Genomic DNA, 22,443 nt, shown 5'->3' on the forward strand with positions numbered 1-22,443 from the left:
CCTTTTTAAATGCTATTTTAGTCTTTATGGTAACAGCTGTACATTTGTAAGAATACATTTAATTATTCTTTTGAATATGGGTTTCGATAAGAAATCAGAATATCAAGATTGTAGCACAGAAATTTTCACATGAAAAAAGGCCTGATTTTGTAGTATTTACATGTATTACATGAAGTCGCTGTGGGCTTGAGGACCAAAGTGTATTTTCCCCCAATCCACCAACAATTAGAGAAATATATTAATATAGAAAATCCAAGTGTTATTTCATCCCGCCAAAGATGGCTATATCTGGAAATGGATTTCATAATCATATTTAACGTTTGAATCTGAAAACATGTGAGGGACTGGCTTTACAGTCATGTCCCAGGTCATCAGGGCATCGGGTGGGGACTCCTTTTATCACAGTCAGACAGAGGAAAACGGCAGCGTCGCCTGCGACAGGCAGAGGAAAGGCAGGGCTCTCCTAAACATGGGTCGGGTTTACTCTTCCTCTAAGTGGATTGTTTAGGACTCGCCATTACCTTTATCCTGGGGGAATTTCAATTTGTGGGCTTGATTTTGAAAGTGTTCTCTTTGAAATGTTTTCTATATTATAATTAATTTTCTTTCCTTAGTAAAGGATAAAAAGCATATGACTGTGCGTTTAGGAGCAGTTCAGTCTGCTTTTTCTGTTGCTGCTCACCTTTTAAACACACTTATCCTACATTTTAAAATGCACATTTGTTTTTTCAGGGGGTGTTTTTTTCTTTTTCTTTCTTTCTTTTTTTGTCTGTCCTCCTGCTTGGTGCTTTTATCACAAGTTTTTTTAAACGTGGTGTTTTTCATTAGGCCAGGCCTAAGAGAAGAATCACTTTGACTCTTCATTGATGGACTTATTTCTTAATTACACAAATGTCATGCCTCTGAAAGTACCCATTTTATCTTTACAGGAAGAAGAAATGTTTCGTCCAAATATGTTTTTCCTCCTGTTGCTTCCACCTATTATATTTGAGTCAGGATATTCATTGCACAAGGTAAGGCTGGATGGCTTCCCACGTGGCTGAGGCCAGTTCCTTAAAAGCTTGGACGCCGAGTTAGCAGCGGTATCTGCATGTGCACATCTGGGCATGCGTGGCAGAAGCTGGGCTGGACTGCCTGACGTGTGGGCAGCAGCAGACGTGGTCGGGGGCTGCCTTCATGGTTTCTGGCTGTGTGGCTTATTAAACTAGTGCTGTCATAGCAGGGCGCTTTGGCTAGGAAGGTGGCCGAAGTGATTTTAAGTGCTACACGGACCGCACGTTGGCTCTTCTTGTTGGACACAGACTGACACACGTTAAAAGGGTAGACTGTCCTGCGTGAACAGGGACGTGTGCCCTGGGCCTTTGGATTCTCTCCGCTCACCACGTGGGGCCCTGCTCCCTCCTTAGGCCCATTCACCCGTCAGTGTCTCACCTCTGTCCTCCAGATGCCAGTGGACTCTCTGCCTGGATGGGAGCTTCTCACTTTTAAGCCAGCCTTTTGTGTATGCATGGGATTTTTTTCTTTGCCTGTGAGTTTTCTTTAAATATAAATGTATTTAAGGTTACTTAAGTTTTAAAATAGATGATTCACCTTAAATCAAAATGTTAGTAATACAAAAGTTATTTTGTAAATGTGACTAAAAAAATCATGAAGGTTGGAAGGACTAAGGTTTGGCTCACCCTTGGGGAGAGGAAAGAGCCTTGACTTTGAAGCCAGAGATCTTGATCTAGTCCTGTGCTGCCCCCTATGGATCCCTTCAGGCACTGTAGAAATTCAACCAAAACCCCCAAAACCCTGCTGCCTCTCCGCTTGCTTTGAAATTGACACCAGACGGAAGAATGTATGCGAAGCACCACCCACCGCATTAAATAAATTGCAGTGCTTCTTGTTAATAATAATATTTATTATTTCTAATATTAATATTATTAATAGTATTATGAACAATAACATGATAAATTTGGGAGTTAAATTTGTTAAAACATGCAAATTTTTAATTTAAAACCTGGGTGTCAAAGCAAAAATATTCTAAGATGTTCAGTCCAGTTTACTTTAAAGTTGTTATTTTATTGTACATCTATCCACAGAAAACGTGAAAAGGAAGTATAATGTAAAAAAAAAAAAAAATTCCCAAGTCTTATAAACCTTTACTGACATCAGGTAATTGTTAAAAAGAAAACAAGCAAGAGGGAATTGAAGGTCAATGTCTTTTACTCTCTCATTTCCTTCATTTTGTAAACAATAAAAGAACTATCAGCAGATTATGAAAACTTTTTTAAAACAATGTTGAGGAAATGGATTGGATTTTGACTTAAAAACAGCATTTTGATTGCTGTGTTAGCTCATGGAAAGTTTTATTTTCTAATTTTTTGGAGGGAGGGGGAATAAACTTATTCAAAATTTGAGGAAAATAATAGTTTCTTTAAAAATCATTTCTTTGCCCTGGCTGCTGTGGCTCAGTGTCCTGCCAGTTTGATTCCGGGTCAGGGCACAGGCCTGGGTTTCGGGCCAGGTCCCCGGTTGGCGGAGTGCGAGAGGCACCCGACTGATGTCTCACACATCGATGTTTCTCTCCTTCTCTTTCTCCCTCCCTTCCCCTTTCTCTAAAATATAAATGAATAAAATCTTAAGAAAAAATAAAATAAAAATCATTTATTTGAAGATGGTTTTCCAATAGAAAACTGTGATAATTTATGTAAAAGGGCCTGATGTGGTTTGGGAATGCGAATTCAGAGACTCTGTCCGCTTCTTACCCACCCCCAAAGAAGAAAGGAAGTCAACTTCGAACGTTTTATTTTAGTATTGCTGTATTTGCTAATGTAAATCTGGACTTGGAATAAAAAATTCAGGGAGGCTCTTCTAAGTTGATATGCATTAGGTATCCAGGTATTGGCTTTTTAAATTATTAATGTCATACAAAGAATAGGACATTAATTATGTCAGGAACAGATAAATTCACTTTGTTTAGCAAAAGGAAGTTCTTAACAGTGTGGTAACTTGTATTTGGGTAAATTTTCAATATCCAGATTAACATTAACCAACTACATTTTATCAGAATTAGCTCCCTATAAACAGACAAAGACTTACTTTAATCTATTTGAAAATGCTAACAAAATAAAGCAGCTTTTTGCAAAGAAAAACTCACAGATGCAAGCCTTTGTTTAGAAAGAACAAATCACTGTGTTTGCCTTGAATTATTTCGAAGTTCTTTGTGCGTGAAGGATTGATACGCCAAACAAAGTAATTGAGTGTCAGACTTGGGGCAGCCGGCGCAAAGCTGCAGCGAATGAGGCAAAGCAGCTTCCGGAGAGCACTGGGATTAGCGGGCTGTCAGGGCTGAGCTGAGGACGCCCTGTGCACGTGAGCTTTAAATGTCGGTTCCTGTTGTCTGTGGCTTAACAGTCCAGAGTGAAAAGATGGAGTCCCTGTGCATGCTTCCAGTCAAGGAGGCATCAGGGTTTCCTGGTGTCGTCCCTAAGTGGGTCCACAGGGTTCTGATAAGCAGCTAATTTTCTTAATTTTATGGAAATTTGAAAGATGTTACCATGCTACTTAGACTCAAGTATTTTCTCTTTAAATGCCGTAGAGTAGCGATGGAAATATATTTTATCTGTCATATTTATATTTGATGACAGTACTGATAGAGTGAAATAAAATTGTTTAAATAAAAGACCTGGACAGCAAAGAGGAGTTTCTGATAGTATAATCCACTGTCTTGACATTCTTTGTAGTAAGGCGCCTTTTCTTAATTAAATGAAAAGTTATAATTGTATAAACTTTGGACTTTGATCAGACATGAAACACGATTTATTCCTTTAGTACTTATTCGTTGGGCACCTTGCATCTGACAGGCATTTAGGTCAGTGACGTACAAAAGCAGAGGTAGTCATTGTCCCCTTTGATCACACACCCTAGTCGGAAAGACAGACATCAGTCAAATAGTTACATAAATAAACGTAGATTTTCAGTCATATCAGGCGCTACCAGGGGAGGGTCGTTGTGCATTGAGGGCACAGAACAGGGTCTGACTTTGCTAAGGGATCAGAGGAGGCTTCCCTCAGGAAGAGTGACAATGTCCTGCCTGGGATCTTAGGACGATTGAAGTTCACCAAGCAAGGGGGGAGGAAGAGTGATCCACGCCCAGGGGGCGCAGCGTGTTTGAAGAACAAAAAGCAACGGGTGTAACTGGCACCCAGAAAACAAAGGGAGGCAGAGGCTCAGGCTTTGGCTGGGTTTTAGTTGCCTTATGAGTATAAGTGGGGTGGGGTCGGGTCAGGGTTAAGGCAGCACAACCAGATTTGTCCTTTGCAAAGATCATTCTGGAAGCCCTTGGAGAGTGGAGGGCCAGGAGGCAAGAATGGTTGAGACGCGTTAGACGCTATTGCAGTGGTCAGGAGATGATGGCGGCTTGGGCAAGGGTGGCAGAGGTGACGGAGAGAAGCAGGGGTGTGAGTGACGCGGGAAAGGTAGAAGCCTCGGGTCAAGGCTCTGCATTAGATGCAGCTTGACGGAAGACTCCCAGGTGTCCAGCTTGCCCAGTGCCGGGGGCAGGGAGGGGGGTGATGGTACCCTTCCCAGAGGATCAAGCATGTGAGGAGGCCGGGTGTGGGGTCTGTGCCTTCATCCACTGGACCGGCTTTTCTAACGATCCCTCTCATTTCTGCTCTTTCAAACAGGGTAACTTCTTTCAAAATATTGGCTCCATCATCTTGTTTTCTGTTTTTGGTACAGCAATTTCCGCTTTTGTTGTAGGTGGAGGAATTTATTTTCTGGGTCAGGTAAGAAAACCATTTTTTAAAAACTTCAAAAAAATCTTACATTCTTAGTGCAGGGAGGTGGGGTAGGGACACCTCCTGGGGCCTGGGTTCCATATTCAAGGGAAATGCTCCCCTGGGGAGCACAGGAAAGCCCTGCTGAAATTGTCCCTCAGTGTCCCTCGGAGAGCTTCGGCGTCTGGGACTGAGTGAATCTTTTCCATAACCCTCAAAAGTACAGTGTTTATTTGGTCTTACTTGCAAACCAATGTTAAGTTGGAATACCTAAAACTAAAGCAGAAAATACATCATCAGGATCTTCAGGTTCTAACAGCATCGGTTGTGTTGTTAGGTACCTGAGTCAGGGTTAAATGCTCCTTTTTAGATTAAAATTTGCATTTTAAAAGTCAAAGATGATTCCGAATATGTTCACTCAATTCTAACTCGTCCCTCCGTAGACCTATAGCCCCTGGATTTTCCACCATTGCTACACCAGTTTCCAGGGTCATCAGTTGGGTGTTCTGTACTTGGGGTTCAAATTATTTGAATTTATTCAAATCAGCCCCCTCCCCCTGGAAGGCAGTGTCTGTGGTTTTGCGTTACGCACATCTACGCATCCATGAACGTCAGTCCTTTTTCTTCATGGCCAGGAGCAGGCAGTTTGCCCGCCTCACTTCTGTGAGGTCAGTCTGAGGTTCAGGCAGCCGCGTGAGGGGCAGAGTTCCCTCACGTATCAGATGCACTTGCTGCTTTTGACAGGTGTCGGCTGACTCTCACCTTTGCTGCTGCCTCGGTGGCACCAGGATAAATGGGTCATGCAGCCTTCTTCATGGCCCAGCTTCTAGTACCAAACGGGAATACACTTTCAAAAAGAAAGCTGCAGTTAATTTGGCTTGAAACATGTAGCATTCTTTTCTATACTTCTATCGTATGATGATCAAATGCATGTTTACACTAAAACTTAGAGGAGTTTTAAGACATTTTTCAAGTGGTTTGAGAACTGAAGATGAAATGTCCTTATCAGTTTGTGAAAAAAGCACTAACAGGCATTTTAATCTTGGCTGTTCTCCAGGGGTGTTTTTTTGTGTCTGTGTGTTTGTGTGTTTTATTTTACAGGCTGATGTAATCTCTAAACTCAACATGACAGACAGGTAAATCTTTCATACTGTTAGCACCCATGTGACTCCTCTTGAGACCGGGGAAGGTGTTCTCCACATTAATTACTGGGTGTGGTACCTCTCTGTTCTTTCTCTCTTGTTGTTTTGCTGATGATTTCCCTGTAGAATCTAATCTGGTGTAATGCGGGTCTCTGAAATGAATCAAAACTAGATTGAGGAAATTTTTAAGATCTCCGGTCAGAGCATTGCTGATTGAAACGATTCATGTAGTTTAAGCTTTGGAGGGAATAACTCATGAGTTAACTACCCCCAACCCCAACCCACACCACACTCTGCACCACTGATTTATTATTAAGAATCCTCTTCAGCTGATTTCTAAGTTCTTTTCAATGACCACAATGAAAAGTAGTCTTCTTGATGGGTTAGGGGGTGGAGCGGGGAGTCAGGTGTGAATCTTTATTCTGGGATTTCCGCAAGTCTGAACTGGGGGTGCGCTGGGGGGAGCAGGCAGGGCCAAGGGCTCTATTGCGGGTGGTCCGAAACTACTCTGGGGAGCTCACTCCAGGGATTTCCGTAACTGGCTAAGCGAGAAGCAGCCTAGGCGCTGTCTCTCAGGAGGGACGAGATCAAGTGCCGAAAAAGTGCGCAAGCAGAGTTCAGCCTGATTTCCTCTCTCTGGAGAGTCCAGCGAGGATGCAGCCCTGCTCAGTGTTTCTGTGTCCACCGTCAGCGCTTGGCTCTCTCCTGCCACAGGGCTGGGAGCTGGGAAGAGGACCGAGTGCTCAGCCCCGTTCCTCCCATCCAGCCTGCCAGAGCTTTCAGCCTTCAGCAGCAACTTGGGGACTAGAATCTCAGAGCCCTTGTCATGGGAAATGTGCCTCTGATAACACCCAGTCCAATCTCAGTTTTCTCCCAGGGGCGTAAATTTCAGAGCTTTGGTTGTAAGATAGTTTTGATACATAAACAAGTAGCAAAAGTCACATTCCTGTCCCATAAGGAGCTGGAAATAAACCAGAACTGATGCCCTGCATTTTGTAGGTATTTTACCAGTGAAAAGAAATGCCCCAAACCCAGTCCAAGTAAAGGAAGGTGTCACAGCTTTCAGTGCTTCACCTGTTTGGGGGCAACTGTACAGAGATACAGAACATGCCTGATAAATTCTTGTAAAATTGAATCGAACCGGCGGTTGGGATGTCGAGGGCAGAGGGTAAGAGAATCGTTCCTGAGACAAGCAGAGTAACAGCCAGGTAGAGTTTCTTTCTCCATGTGCAGGCACTTTGTTTCCTGTTGGAAAGGGTCCCACAGATGGGGAGTGTTCTGGGAAAATTAGCCAGCGGTGGCAAACCCACACAGCTGCAGGGCCTGGCAGAGCGTGGGAGGCGCTGGCCAGGGGCGCACGAGAGGGGGCGGCCATGAAAAGGGAGAGCACGCTCCTCTAGCCATTATGGGCCCAGAACTAATAGATTTTTTAAAAACTTTTTTTCAAAAGAGGACAGGTTTTAGATTTTAATAATGGATTTTCTGGTTTTTAAATATTGACAGTTCATTCAGTTTTTCAAAACACCATGCAGGTCAAACGGGACCCACAGACCTCTGCACTAGAGAAAACATTAAAAAAAAAGGAAGAAAAGAAACCAAAACTTTTTGCATATTTCTGTTGGAGAGCCATTTTACTCCTAGATACATTCTGAATTATTTCACCATCCTAGACTGTTTCCGGTTTTGTTTTCATCCTCACCCAAAGACATGCTTATTGAGTCGGAGAGAGGGGAAGGGAGGGGGAGAGAGAAACATCCTTCAGTTGCCTTCCCTATAAGCTCTGACTGAGGACCGAACCCACAACCTAGGCACGTGCCAGGGCCGGAAATCAAGCCCATGACCTTGTGGTCTACAGGACGACGCTCCAACCACCTGAGCCACACTGGCCAGGCCTCTTTCTGTTTTCTTGCTGTTGCTCTCCTTTGTGATGATGGAATCAAGAAAACATTTTGAAGTTGAACTTCTGGCTTCTGGCCTTTAATAAAACTGGGACATAAAGGTATAAAGTGGAGTCACTGAGGGCAAAGTCAAATGACCCCCCCAAATTCAGGACTGTTGATGACGCAGGCAGTTCGTATTTCAGACTTTTCACTGTCACTGTCAGAAGTGCTCTGCCCCAGTTTAGATGCTCAGCCAAAGCTAAATGTGTTATGTAATTTATACAAAGTCTCCTCCCCAACGCTTTGTTATGAAAATCTGAAACCTACAGCAAAGGCGGGCATCGATTGTACAGTAGACACCCGCGTGACCGCCACCTGGAGTCTGTAATCCCTGCCCCACTGTATTTGCTTTCACACAGATCTTTCCATCCCTTCATCCCTCTGTCCACTCATCAGTCCATCTTCTGGTTCCTGCTTTCTGATTTCCAGTGCAGGGTGCCACAGGGACTGTGACAAAGGACATCAGGCAGGCCTCTTTCAGTGCTACTGAAACCCAGCACAAGGGAGCTTTAGCAAAGAAAAAGGAAGTTTGTGGGTTCTTAGAACTGAAGTGTCCCCAGAGCGATGGCTTCTGGTGTGACAGCCTCCGGGGGCCTGCAGTGTCAGGAATCTTGCCTCCACTGTCACAGCTCAGCTCTTCCCTGCTTGACTTGCCCCGTGTGGCAGTGCCGATGGCTCTGGGATCAGTCACCCTTCAGCCATCCTTGCTGAAAGGGCCAACCTAATTCCCCATGACCTGGTAAGGTGCCTGGTGATGGCCACGTTGACCAGCTTGGGTCCCCTGCCCACTCCTAGAGTCCCACACAACTACATGGTTGGAGAACAGGGGAGGTGGCTCCCCAAAGGAAAACTGGGGTGCTGTTACCAAATTCAGGGTGCGTGGGTGTTTGAGCAGGGAGAACTGTGGGCGTCCGCTGTGCTGCGTGGCACTGGGGGATGGGAGGAGGGGCCGGCTGAGCCCACCAGGGGCTCCCGGGGCTGTCCCCACATCCCGCCGCTCTGCTCCCGCCACCTCAGAATACACTTGGACATCCCTCCTCCTTTGAGGCCCCTGCGATGTTGCCATGAATGAGCGATGGGAGTGGGAATAAAAGAAGAGTCGAGAGGGTCTTGTGTCTGGGTTGCAGCACAAGAGCCTCACAGCCAGCTGCTAACCAGATGGCCTCGCAGGTTGGCAGCCATTTATTACCTGTCCTTTCCTCCCTCCCACCCCGTGGGGTGATGTGGCCCTGCCTCCCTGCCCTCTCCTCCCTCTCTTCCGCCTCCCTGCCTTCCTCCCTCTCTTCCGCCTGTCTGCCTTCTGCAAATCTCACTGGGCCACACGCAGTACCAGTCCTGGGAACATACCCATGACTGAAACACAGTGCCCACAGCGCTGGCACTCACAGGGAAGACGGGAGGTGGTTAAGTCACAGCTCATGACACACGTGACAACTCCTGTGAGGACAGGGAAAGTGGGAACTGGGGTCTGAGCTGAGACCATCTTCCAGGCCTGGTCCTCAGCTCGGGATCCAGACACTGTCCTTGAGGTGCGCAGGCTGCCCCGCATGCACTCACAGGAACCGAAGTCGCAGGGAGCTCCCTGGGCACCCGCAGGCCGGGTTACTGGTCTCCGAAGAGAGCTGTACCTGGTGAGGCAGCCAAGCACCTCCTCCCACCAGCGCTCCCTCCCGGAGCCTGAATCCTGTGACCATCGAGGGCTGCTGCTGATGGCAGAGTGGACAGGGCACGCTCTGTCCCCAGGCTAAGTGGCCCCCTCTTCCCTCCCAGACTGCAAGCTGATGAGGGTGGGGGGAGCAGGGGCGGACAGTCTCTCCCGTAGGGGCGCCATGCTTTGCCTTGTGCTGTAGGAGGGGTGGACCTGACCCTTCTGCTAACGCAGAAGGAAGGCCTTGCCCACCTGGCGGTTTGAGGGGATGGAAGGCCTGCAGGGACGCTGAGGTGGGAAAAAGACAACTCATCCCGCCCCTCGGGTGGCCCACACGGCGCCATGGGGCGATGGGCCCTGCCTCCCTCGCCAGCCTCCACCCTCTCCTGCCACTCGCCCCCACCACCTAGCTGCCACACTCGCCTCTGGTTTCTCAGGCAGCCACGCTGACTCCCGCCTCTCATGGAGGCCGCTTGCTGCCGCCACTATCCACCTGCTTCTTGTTTAGCCAAGTGTCATTTCTTCAGAGAGGCCTTTCCCGACCACCCAGTCTAACTGCGTGCCCTGCCCCCTTCTCAGTCACTCTCTGTCACCATGATTTCCTGTTTAAAATATGTCATGTTCTGAGTTGGTCTCAGTCACTGGATATTGCCATATCCAGTGTCGTGGTTAGGGGCAGCGACTCTGAGCCAGATGACCTGTGTTTGAGTCGTGGCTCTGCCCCTTGATAGCTGTCCAACCTTGGACAAGTTCCTTATCATAACTGCCCCTCGCTTTTCTCCTGTGTAATCGGGGCGATAATAGTACCATTTCATAGGGTTGCTCTGTGAATTATTGAGCTGCTCTTTGTAAAGTGCTTAGTACAGGGCCTGGGACATGGTAAATGCACATAAATGTTTGCCGTTATTATTAATTAGCCTCGGTACCTGAAACACATTATGCCTCTAATACGTATTTGTCGGAGGTAATGAGACCTTCATGAGCACTATTGAGAGCCACTGGCCTGGCGGGAGGCTGCACGGGGGCTGGTGTCTGTCAGCCCGGCCCCCCACCCCCTGAGGCACGCTGGAGCTGCTACTCTTAGCATTTTTTTAGATGTTACAAATATGCGTGGAGGCTGGGGTTGGTCACGGGTGGCGGCAAGGGGCAAAGCAGAAGTCAGACCCAGCAGCCCATGGCTCATTTGGGGGAGGCCTCTGAGCCATCACGGTTCCAACTGCCCTGACCAAAAAGCCTAGGAAGTCTAAGGCCTATAAGCCAAAGTCTTCCATCCGTCACTGGTTAACAAAGTCTCAATACTTATAGTGGGAAAGCAGGCCATTCCTGACAACCTTTCCGAGTGGGCACTTCACTGCTCCACCCACAATGCCAGTTCAGCAATATCATAAGATGAAAAGAACACGCCATCTTCTGTCATTACTTCAGCGACAGTGGGTGTACTACCATGTCATGTCAGTCCAATAGGGTCCCTGGCTTGACTGCTTTAATATGTGGACTGAGTGATGAGCATTACAGAATTCCCCCCTCCTGTTCCCTTCTTCACAGTTTTGCATTTGGCTCCCTGATTTCTGCTGTCGACCCAGTGGCTACTATTGCCATTTTCAACGCGCTTCACGTGGACCCGGTGCTCAACATGCTGGTGTTTGGGGAGAGCATCCTCAACGACGCAGTGTCCATTGTCTTGACCAAGTAAGTGTGCTCTCTTCAAGGGACAAAAGTACAGGTCCTTGTAACAGAAGAACGCAGTTGCTTGTCTTCTGGAGGATCGGTTCACCTGCTTCGCTGTCTTTCTGTCCTGACAAAGTGTGACATCCCCTAGGGACACTGTCAAGGCCTAGGTGATCCGCCTTTCATGACCGACCTTTTAGCAGTTGTTTGAGTGCAGCGTCTCCTCTGCAGCCCAGGGGGGCGGCTTATGAAGGGTGGCATTCCCAGGCCCCACCCTCAGGGCTTCTAAGCCAGGGGCTGGTCGGGGGTGAGTCCTAAGAACTTCGAATCTTAATCATTTCCCCAGACGGTGATGGATTGTGTTCAGGGATTAGTGTTTTGGCTGCGTTGTCATAGACAGAGGCCTGACTCTCCCACTTAGGGGCTGTTGCCAGTCCCTTTCCCTTCCACAGCTGTACAGTGACATTTACAGGCATCCCTCCCGAAGACCTATTGGGTGAAAGCCACCTTGGAAACTGCAGATCTTTTTCAAATGTTCACTGGTACCACTGCCCTTGTTGATGGGATCTGAGAAATTAAAGATGAATCATAAAATGTCACTGGGAAAAGGAAATGAACTCAGGATAATTACAAGTGTGTGTATCCTTGATCTCTGTATTTTGTGGTGTTCATTAGCATGTGTGGGCAAGAGACCCAAACAGTTTTGCCAAAAAACAAGAAAGATACCAACAGTCAGAGCAGCTGGAAAAACGAGCCCAGTACAGTGTGCGATTTGATGAGCCAAGAGAATTTTAGGCGTCAGTCAGTGTTCTGTTAGGGGGTAGAATTTCCACGATCTGAATTCTGACTCGTTCCCTTTGTCGCAAGCTTCCTTGCTAAGCATAGCATTCTGTGGTAGTCAGCATTTTCTTAAAAGTTTTATTACAGGCGACATTTGGAATTCTTACGCTGGACTCAAAGGATGTTTTATAGTGGAAAGAGCCCAGATTTCGGAGTCAGGCTGAGTTGGGCTCTCGTCCTGGTGATGCTGTTTACCAGGGAGAGACCAGAGTCAGGGCCCCGCCCCCCCAAGCTTGCTCCCCAGTTCTTGCCTCGCTCGCAAGAGAAGAATTCAAGCGAGAGGCAACGCAAACAGTGGAAATGAGACAAGTTTATTTATGAACCACATACGGGCACAAAGCTGCAGGCAGGCGCGCAGCTGGTCGGAATGCCCGGGAACGGAGGGAATGGTTGTGAGTAGTCTGTTCTATACACTTGAGCTGAGGCTACAAGTGGGCACCCAGCTAATGCGAGTGCGTTGACTGTTGGGGTCCAGGGGTTATATACCTTAATCAATTTCTAGGTACCCCTCCTTCTTCCATTTCTAAACCTTGGGAATAATGTACAGCTACAAAGGCTTACTTTCTCAGCTCGTAAAAGCTCTTTGTCTCAGTTAGTGACATTGCTGCAGAGGCTCCCTTTCCTGGCACGGGTTCAAGGACTCCCCTCCCCCTGCACTCTCCCTGTTCGTGATGTTCCGAACACCACTGGCAATCTCACCAGACCGGGCTCGGGACTCCTGAGTCAGCAGGTGAGACGGGTCTCCCTCCGTCCTGCCTCAGTTTACTACCTGTCCTACCTAACCGTGCCACTCATAGCTGTGTGATCCTGGGTCGCCCCTTCACCTCTCTGAGCTGCAGGCTTCTCAGTGGTCCGTAGTTGGGAGGCTGGGAGTGCCTCTGCCTAGGCCTGGCTCTCAGGGTACTGAATAACACACCGCCGCCTGCAGTGCGGTGTGTGTGAAAAGCCTCCGTCCTCAGTAACGGAAGGCCCTTTCCCCCTCCACACCTGCCCCCGTTACTGCTTCACCATTTGCTTAATTGCAAGAGAGGCTCAGCAAACCTAAACAAAACAAACTTTAAAATATTTTTCTTATTTCAAAAGTAATACATATATTATTCATATGAAATGTAGAACACCCACAAGCAAAGGAAGAAAGAAAGAAAGTTACATGCATTGTTACCCAGTGATAATTACAGTTAACAATTTGGTAGGAGTATACAGATATTTTATTTAGATGAGCTTATATTCCACATGATGTATTGTAGCTTTTCCACTGAACAGAGGTGATAAAAATAATCTTCTGTAACATCATTTTACCTTGTTATTGGCTTTTTCTCATTTCTCGACAAAAGTTTCTGTAGCTTTATTAGGAAATTCTCACACATCATGCTATAAGACCTTTAAGAAATCAGATGGCTATATTTCTTCTAAAGATTCTCTCTGAAATCTTAGCTTTCTGGTTTTGACTTCTAGCTCATATCCTGGCTGCACATATTGAACATTTGTGTTAAGGAATTTTGCCCAAATTGGAGCTGACGTCATGAGTTATTTTTACATATTAGGAGCTAAACTTAATTGCTTTGTCTCTTAATTTATTTTGTTTTTAAGAATCCGTAGAAGTAAAATGTTTTCTAAGCTTTTCCAGGTCTCTTTGCCACAAAAAGGCCAGAGATCAGGAGATTTTTTTTTTTTTTTTTTAATGAGAAATGTGGAGTCATTCATTATGAGTAGCCAAAGGTTCTTCCTGGAAAAGTGCTTTTGAAGGCCATGCTCACCTGTGATGACAGGTCCCCAGACTGGATCTGTGGACCACATGCATATATAGTTCCCATCACTATTGGGACCCAGGCTGAGGTGGCAGTCAGTGACCCAAGCCCCATCCAGCCTCACTAACTCCCCAGACATGCTGTTGGCTGGTCGTCCCCCATCAGCGTTTGGTGAGGGTCCTCCATGGCCCAGACGCTGCTGCTCAGAGACCGGTTGGACTTGACAGACTCAATCCAAGGTGAGAGAAAGATGCTCACAGAGAAGTGAACATGGTGCTGCAGGCAGGAAACAGTCGCCCTGAAGGATTCGCACGAGGCTTCTCGGGTGAGCTCTTATGAGCCAGTCGGCATTTTCAGATCAGAGAGAGATGGGGGAGCCAGGGGCATGGGGGGCCTGCCTTTTATTTATTTTTTTTACAGTACAGGAAGGAGCTGTTGGCAGCTTTCCTTGCTTATAAGGTAGAATCACGCCTTGTTTTTAAGGGTATACTTCATAAATGATCATTTTCGAAGTGATCTGACACATTTATCTGTGCAACTGAATAGAAGAATTACCCCTTTTTTAATGCTTTCACTTTCCTAAGTGCCAGAAAGCTAGGTATCTTCTGTTTTGTCATTAACTTTAATTAAACTACTTTAGCTTTGATTTGTTACTATGACAATTTATTCTTAAAATAATTACTGTAGAGGAGACCTTTTGTTCTCTCCAGCTAAAACTTAAGCTCATGAAATGGATCCTGAAGCAGCATTGTCTTATATATATATTTTTTTTTTAAATATTTTATTTATTTATTTTTAGAGAAGAGGAAAGGGAGGGAGAAGGAGAGGAAGAGAAACGTCAATCTGTGGTTGCCTCTTGTGCACCCGCAACTGGGGACCTGGCCCGCAACCCGGGCATGTGCCCTGACTGGGAATCGAACCAGTGACCCTTTGGTTTGTAGGCTGGCACTCAGTCCACTGAGCCACACCAGCCAGGGCAGCATTGTCTTATATTCTTCAGGTGTGACAAACGTAACCTGAAAAAAATAAAATATAGAAAATTACCAGGCCAGAAAGAGTCCAAATTCTGTTTTCACTTATCTTGAGCTCAGAAACCATTGGCCCAAGCCTTCTCTGCATAAGAAGAAAGCAGTGACACTTGCCATGTACCAGCCGAGGGAGCCATCTGGGCTGGGGGCTAGACACTGTGTCTGTGGTCTACAGATCATTCGGGAACTAAGTACTCCTAGCCTCCGAAAGCCCTTCTGGTAAGAGCCCCTGTTGGCTGGATCCCAGCATTCCCCAACGTGGGATGTTAACCTGTGATCTACTCGGAAAAAAAGGGAATGGGGGAGATGGTGCACTTAGGTGAGTTTGGAAAACACTTGAAAGAAAAAACAGGTTTTTCCCTCGCAGGACTTGGCAGCACCTTGTGTTACATTATTTAGCGAATTCCCATGAAAGGCTTCCTGAGGCGGTTTGATCAAGCTACCCTCTTCTCAGAGATTATCTGGCTTTATAATTATACCAATTAATGTGATGCTGAGTAATGAAGGTGAATACTGCCGCTGACACTTCTTCGCTTTGTTTACTGATTCAGCAGAAACGTATTGGGTGTTTTTGGGGAGCGAGGCTCTGCTGTAGGCCCTGGACATACAGCAGTTGAGCAGGACTGGGCCCCACGGACTGCAGGATTTGCTTTCGGTGCAGCAGCAGAGCCTGTGAAATGGCTGGTCTGGGGGGGGGGGTGGCTCGGGGCAGGTGTCCCTGAGGAAGCAGCACTGACCCTGGGTTCTGAGAAACAAACTGGCAAGTTAGCCGGGGCCAGGGAGGAGTGAAAGGTGATGACAAGGAGATGCCAGTGGCAATGGGGCCTACCCTGAATGAGGAGGAGATGGGGTCCAGAGGTGTGACAGGAAGAGGAGTCAAGTTGGAACAGCGAAGGGACTTGTGCCTGGGAATGGAAAATCCTGGGCGGCCAGGAAGCCAAGCTAAGACCAGGTGACTAGAAAGAACGCAAAAATGTCACCACCCCTCCTCTCCCTACTCAGAAACACAGAAGTAGCAGGTTTTATCTCCCTTCTAACTGCCTGCTTAAACTACTGACCCGCGTGCGCAGCTGACCAAGGTCTGACGGCTATACCACCTTCCTGGGGGGCCACCATCCTGCCCCCACAGCACAGGCAACGTGGCAGGGCAAGGAAGCCACCCCACCCTGAAATGGAAAATTCTGCAAGCCCGCCTTTTCGAAAGGTCTGCCTTTAGCAAACCTGCTTTGTCCTTAGCTTATAAAAGCAGCCAAGCAGAGGCAGCCCCCCAGCTGGTTTCGAGGACCGTCCTTCTGTGCTGTCTCCCTTGTGCTCGAGCAGAAGCTCCATAAAATCTGTCTGGAAATTTCTCCGGGGTTTCCTCTCGATTTCTATTTTGGGGAACCCAAGAACCCCAATGCTGGTAACAAGCTCATGCTAAGAAGGCTAGGACTCCTTCTACAATGCAGCAGGAAAACTGTTGATGGGTTTTGAACAGGCCAATAAACTGATCAGATGTGCATTTTATGGAGATCATTCAGGCTACTGGATGGAGAATGGGTTGGACCCTAGGAAGACAATAGAGATCAATGGGGCATAATCCCAGAGACAGCATAGTAGGGCAGGAAGGGAGAGAAGTGGATGGATTTAAGAGAGAATGAAGGTAGAATCAGACTGTAAGAGAAGGATATTTAATGAGAATAACCCCATTTTAATGGTATAACGGTTTTCTCTTTGGGAATAAAGCCAACACTTGGATTTACTGGCTTCTGACAGTTTTACTTCATTCTGTTACAGTGAAAGGGAAGTTCAGTTCTTCCTCCTAACGCCTCCTGAATCCCCCTCTCTGACTGTACCCAATGGCGGTTCTTCTTTAGGTGGCCCCATTCTAGTCTGACTTCATGCCATGGCCTCAGTTTCCAGTTTGACCACAGGATCCCCCCACACTGGGAACATCCCAGGGCCTTCGGGATGAAGTGCAGCCCCTTATCCTGGCTCATCGGAAGCCTTTTGCAGGTCCTGAGCCGCCTGCTGCTCTGGCCTCCCCTCTTGCCTCTGTCTCCGCCCCCCCCCCCCGCCCTGCCCCCCACTTCTGTTTCTGTGTTTTATTCATACTAATCTGTGTAACTGAGTGGCCCCAGAATGGGCTTGTATTCCGGGCTCTCTGCCTCCACACATGCTGTTCCCTCTGCCCGCGTGCTTTTCCCTCCTTGGTTTTTGAGCCTAAATCTAAACCCAGCCCATAAGTCCTGAAGACCCTCCTTGAGGCTGGATGCCCAGTTTGTGTTTCCAAAGCCCTTTGCCCTTACTCCAGATGCTCCTTAGCTCCCACCTCTATTAGACTGGAGGAGCTCCCCAACGGCAGGAACTTCGCTCTCATCCTGGCACCCCTGGGACTGACACAGAGCCCCGAACAAAGCAGGTGAACAAATAAATGTGACTCACTGAATGACCAAACAAACGAACGGGAGAATAAGCGAGAAAAAAGCTTTGAGTTCCAGGTTAATGTCTAATTACTTTGTCTCTTAACATTTTAACTTCTTTCTGTTTGTCTTTTATTTCCTAGCACAGCTGAAGGTTTAACAAGAAAGAATATGTCAGATGTCAGTGGGTGGCAAACATTTTTACAAGCCCTTGGCTACTTCCTCAAAATGTTCTTTGGCTCAGCAGCGCTCGGCACTCTCACTGGCTTAATCTCTGCATTAATATCCTTTTACTATGATGAACAGGCATGGATGAGATTGTTCCTAATTGCGTCCATCTCTAGCCACTTTCTCCAGTTCCTTAAGGGGACCAATTTTAGTCTGAGCTTGTGTTTGATGGAGGATTTTTATGCTTAGTTTCGGTTTAAGGAGCACTTTAAACTCGAGGAGTTTTAAATTTAACGTGAAATTTAGGACATCACTTTTTAAAGCTTATAAAACATGTACACTGTTGGATATCAGATCTGACTTGGGAGGCTTCTTAGGTTGTAGAGTATGAAAACCACATTCAGATGATTTTCATTTTCTGCTGTCTCACTTTTCACATTCAAAAGATTGGAAATTAATTTCCTTTGAAAATGTCAAATTGAGAAAATCTGGAAGTGTTTATCTGGCAGGACCAGAAAAGAGACTTTCAGAGGGAGCTCATCTAAGTTATTTGCACTGATTTTCTTGCTTAACAGCCCATAAGCTTTTCCAGCCTGAGAAGGAAGGAGGCCTGTGAAGGCCAACGACACCCTCATTGCTGCAGAAAACTCGTCGTGGTCGTGACAGGAATAGGCACCCGACCATTTCTGGGCCAGCCTAAGCCTACGTCTCAGGCAGACAGCCACCCGGCCCTCCCCCACGGGCACTCTGTCTCCCAGATGGCCAGAAAAGCCTCTTTTGCCTGTGACAGGCATGTTTGTCTGCCATCCTGCTGCATTTTCCCTTCACTTCCTTTGTCCAAAAGTCTAAACGCTCTGTCGACTTGGTCGACAGCTTCTCATATTGTACCAATGAGCGGAATGGAAGGGGAAACTTCTTCCAGCTCAGTACTTCCCTCCGTGTTTGTCTTTTTCTTACAAGGGGTGGGGAGCACCCACCGCAGTGACACCAGGTGAGTGGGTGTGAGCCCCGGCGTGGGCACAGGAACAGTGTTGGAGGATGTAGGAGACTCCTTTTCCAGGAGCGTGAGTTTGGACGTCTCCAGGAATAGGAAAAATGGCCCTGCAATGGGGCATTGAACCCCAGTTTTGGAAACCCATTAGTTCATCTCACCTGAGGGAGGGGGAGGAGGAGAAAGAGAAACAAGGCCCTGGAAGGGACCTGGCAGTGTCAGCTGTCCTCAGGCCGTCTGCAGCCCCCACTTTGCCCCCCACAGCCCTGGTGCTTTCCCAGCCTTCCAAGTCAGCGTTTTTAAAATGAGCTGACTTAGGTTGATTTTAATCCACGCCCCCCCCCCCCCCATTTCTCTCAGGAATTTACATTTCTTAGTTTTGTCAGATTCCCTTTCTTAAAACTTCAGTCTCCCTGCCAAAAAAAAATTAAAAATTCCATGATGACAGGTTTCCACTTGTTAACTCGGAATGTTCCAGAATCTCTTGTATCCATTGCTGAACTTACATATTTGGAAGGCAGCTGTCTTGTGACTTCACTAGACCTCCCAGCAACTGTGCCTTGATTCTTTTCCTTGACCGCTGTCCTTCACGTGCTCAAGCATATTGACCTGAGGAGAACGCCTTCCTTGGAGTTCGGCATGATGATCATTTTTGCGTATCTTCCTTACGGGCTCGCAGAAGGAATCTCCCTCTCGGGTAAGTGAACGAGAGCCTTGAAATGCCGGGTGGTGGCGTGTTGTCCTGCCTGGTGAGACCAGATTGGTCAGCTGGGTCGCTTGCAGTCACGAGACAGTCACCACTCAGAAGAGCTTAAGCAACAGAGGGAATCTGCTGGGCCCTAGAGATCGATTGGGATTTAGACTTGGCTGGACCCAGGGCCTCAGCGTTGTCACTGTCACCTTTGCACTCTACCAGCCGTCCTGTCGCAGCAATCAAAATGTCACTGCCAGTTTTGCCTCTTTCCCAGAAGGGCTCTGAAGGTCCTTCCCTCCAAGGATGGGGTCAGACTGCCGAGGGCAGTCATTCCCCCCGCCACCCACGGAGCTGCATTCTGTCACTGTCGTTTTCTTTTTCCAGAAGGTCATATAAGTGAGATCATCTAGTATGCAATCAGTTATGCCTTACTTCTTTCAGTTATAATGGTTTTGAGCAACATCATGTGTGTGCATGTATTATGTTCATGATTGTCTCTACATTCTGGAGCAGCTATTTTAATGTCCTTGTTTGCTAATTCCATCATCTCTGTCAATTCTAGTTTGTTTCTGTTGATTAATTTTCTCCTGCTTATACATCATATATTGCTGCTGTTTGCTTGCCTATTAATTTTTGACTGGAGACCAGTCATTGTCACCTTGATTATGTTGTTCATTATTAGACTTTAGTATGTTCTTCATCGAGTTTGAGACTTTCTTCTGCCATATGTCTTAAGTTTCCTGGACTCAATTCTTTTGAAGTTTACTTTTAAACTTTGTCAGGGCGGGTCCAGGGTCGCACTAGGAACTAATGCACTGCCCTTCTGAGGACTCTCCCTCCTGTCCCACGAGGTTCCTGCATGCTGGCCTGTGGGAACGCAGATTATTCCCAGCCTGTGTGCGCTCTGGGAGTTGCTCAGCCTGCTCCTTTTTAGTGATTCTCTTCCAGTGGAATCTCACCCCAAGGGCACTTGACCGTAGCTCGCAGGGGCTCTCTTTCGTTACGGCATAGCTTCTCCTCTCCGGTGCCCAGCTGCTTTGGCCCCTCCAACTCTCTGTCTCCTCTTCTCAACCAGACTGAGATTGCCAGGCTGGGCGTGGGGTTCCCCCCTCTGAGCCTCAGCCAGGACACTCCGTCCAGGCAGTAAGCTGGGCCGGGCCCTAGAGTCGGAGTGGCCACCTCGTCTGTTTCCCTTCTGTCGGGAATCACAGCCCTCCCTGCCCAACACCCAATGTCCGAAGACAGTTTTATTTCATACCTTTTATCAAGTTTTCTAGTTGTTTATGGCAGGGCAGCAGTTTGCATAGCCATTATTTCTTCGTGTGCAAAGTGGGAGTCCCCTGCGGTTTTTAATGACTCCGCTGGACAGAATTCTTCCCCCAGATCACTTTCTGGAATCACAGGTGGGTACTCTGTGAGCAGATCTTGCCAAGGAGAAAGCAGAGAGGACTGGCCGTTTTCACTGGAGAAGTCATTGTAAACATCAGGGTTGTTTTTGTTTTTTAATCCCAAGCCAGTTTTCTGGGAAAATGTCGTCCCAGTACCTGCTGTTGTTGCCTCTCCTGCCAGTCCTGAACTCTGGCGCTTACGTAAACATTACCCGTGAGTCACTCGGCTCTAGCCTGGCTGTTTTTACCTGTTTTTCTAAATTGTTCCCCGCTCTCTGAGCTGAACATCAAGTACCTAGTGGCGAAGATATATTTCATACATCCATTTGGAATTTGTGATTAAACCAAGGGAGTATTTTTCTTGTCTTCAGAGAGGCAGTGTTTCCTGTCGGTAGGGGTTTCATTTCCTTCAGGACCTCGGCAGCTCACCCGAGTGGGGCTGACACAGGCCATGCCAGCTGAGAACACGTGGTCCACCTCTGGGCCTCTGGGACATCTGTCACACAGAGAAGGGGAGGTGGCCCTGGTGTGCTGTGCACGTCCCACTGTAAGAGCATAAACGGGAAAGGCGATGTTTTCTCTCTGGCCCCCTTCCCTTCTGTGCTCCGCTTCTCCTGACTCTCACAAAGGACTGAGTGGTTCCCACAATCCCCAAGCAAGACATTCTCTCCCCCTGCAGTCCACCTACGTCGTGTGTTTAGAACACAGTGCTTTAGGGCGCTGGGCTGCGCCGTGTGACCTCAGACAGCAGAGCGAAGCACGCGTCGTCCTACACCAAGCGTGCCACCCTCAGGCTCGTGGTGGGGGCCAGCGGGGGCGCTGCAGGTCAGTCCTGACAGGCATTGTGTGTGTTATTACGGGCCAGCGTACAGTGTCCCCCTTTCACTCATGAAAGTGTCCTGGTTTCCACAACAAAGTAAATAGTCTCCCTAATTATTACCCGGAAGCATTAGCTATTCTCAGAATCTTGGTTCTAATTCTGTCGGTGCTGCCTATCTCTGTTTTTCATTTAAGCCAGTTTTGAGAGCTGCTTTGCCCTCGGGCTGTGAAGGGCCAGAGATGCTCTATGTCCATCAGTGATAGCAGCAGGAAAGTATGTCTCTGTCCATTCTCGCTGTGGCATATTGTGCAGCCTCTTGAAACATGACTTTGTTCTATGTGCGCTGCCACTCCAAACTATATTGTTAAATGTGAAGAAAGTTACCATTCAGTCATCCATTCAGTGAATATTTATTAAATAACCACTGTGTGCTGAGAACCATCCTTGGTATCAAGGCTACAGTAGTAAACAAGACAAGTTCTTGCCTGCAGAAGAAAGACAATAAGCAGATGAGCAGAGGCACCCCTGATCTCAGGCAGTGAGAAATGATATGGAGAGAGAGTAACATGGTAGACAGTGGCCCGGGGGGTGGGAGCATCATGAGACAGGTCAGAAGGTCTCCTTGAAGAGGTGGCTGTGTGGTGAGAAGGAGCCAGCCCTGGGAGGACCTGAGGAAGGGTGTTTGGCAGCAGGAACAGTAGGTGCTAAGGGCCACAGATAGGCGAGAGGGAACTAGGCAGGCTCCAGAAGAGCAGAAGACCCGGTGGCTGGGACAGAGGGGCAAGGACCCCACCCCACGGGGTTCTATAGGCCTGGGAAGAATATGGGCATCTGCTAATTGTGCCAAGGCAAAATCACTGTGCTAGTGATACGTGCTTTTTCTAATCAGATCCTGTTCATTACTCTTTAAAGATAGATGAACTTCACAATGGCATAGTAAAAGAGCTGGCAGTCTCCGCACCAAACTGTCAGTGGTAGTGAACCTCTGGGTACCGGTGTGAATGGAGACTCTCGCTTTACTCTGTACCTCTGAGGAGGGTACTGTTTATACAGCGAGCTTAGCCGTCGAAATGTCTCCAGTGCAGTTCTTTGAATTTTCACCCTTTTATAAATGGAAAGTTCACAAGTAATCTGTGTTTCTACAAAGCGACAAAGGGAGTTACCATATTTTTTGCTCCACAAGAAGCACTTTTTTCCCCC

At 47.4% G+C, this 22,443-nt stretch overlaps 1 protein-coding gene across 2 annotated transcripts in view; it reads left to right on the forward strand.

Moving 5' to 3' along the window:
- Window positions 1-22,443, forward strand: part of SLC9A8 (solute carrier family 9 member A8) — a 54,050-nt gene that overhangs the window by 20,632 nt on the left and 10,975 nt on the right. For both annotated transcript variants that reach the window (XM_090286551.1, XM_090286552.1), the window contains exons 5-10: window positions 930-1,013; window positions 4,674-4,775; window positions 5,868-5,902; window positions 11,042-11,185; window positions 17,326-17,464; window positions 18,933-19,038. In XM_090286551.1, coding sequence (XP_090142677.1) covers window positions 930-1,013; window positions 4,674-4,775; window positions 5,868-5,902; window positions 11,042-11,185; window positions 17,326-17,464; window positions 18,933-19,038 — 610 coding nt within the window. The remainder of the gene's footprint in view (window positions 1-929; window positions 1,014-4,673; window positions 4,776-5,867; window positions 5,903-11,041; window positions 11,186-17,325; window positions 17,465-18,932; window positions 19,039-22,443) is intronic.

This window comes from Furipterus horrens, unplaced genomic scaffold, assembly GCF_987537825.1.
Source record: "Furipterus horrens unplaced genomic scaffold, mFurHor1.1.pri manual_scaffold_8, whole genome shotgun sequence".
Taxonomy (NCBI): Eukaryota; Metazoa; Chordata; class Mammalia; order Chiroptera; family Furipteridae; genus Furipterus; species Furipterus horrens.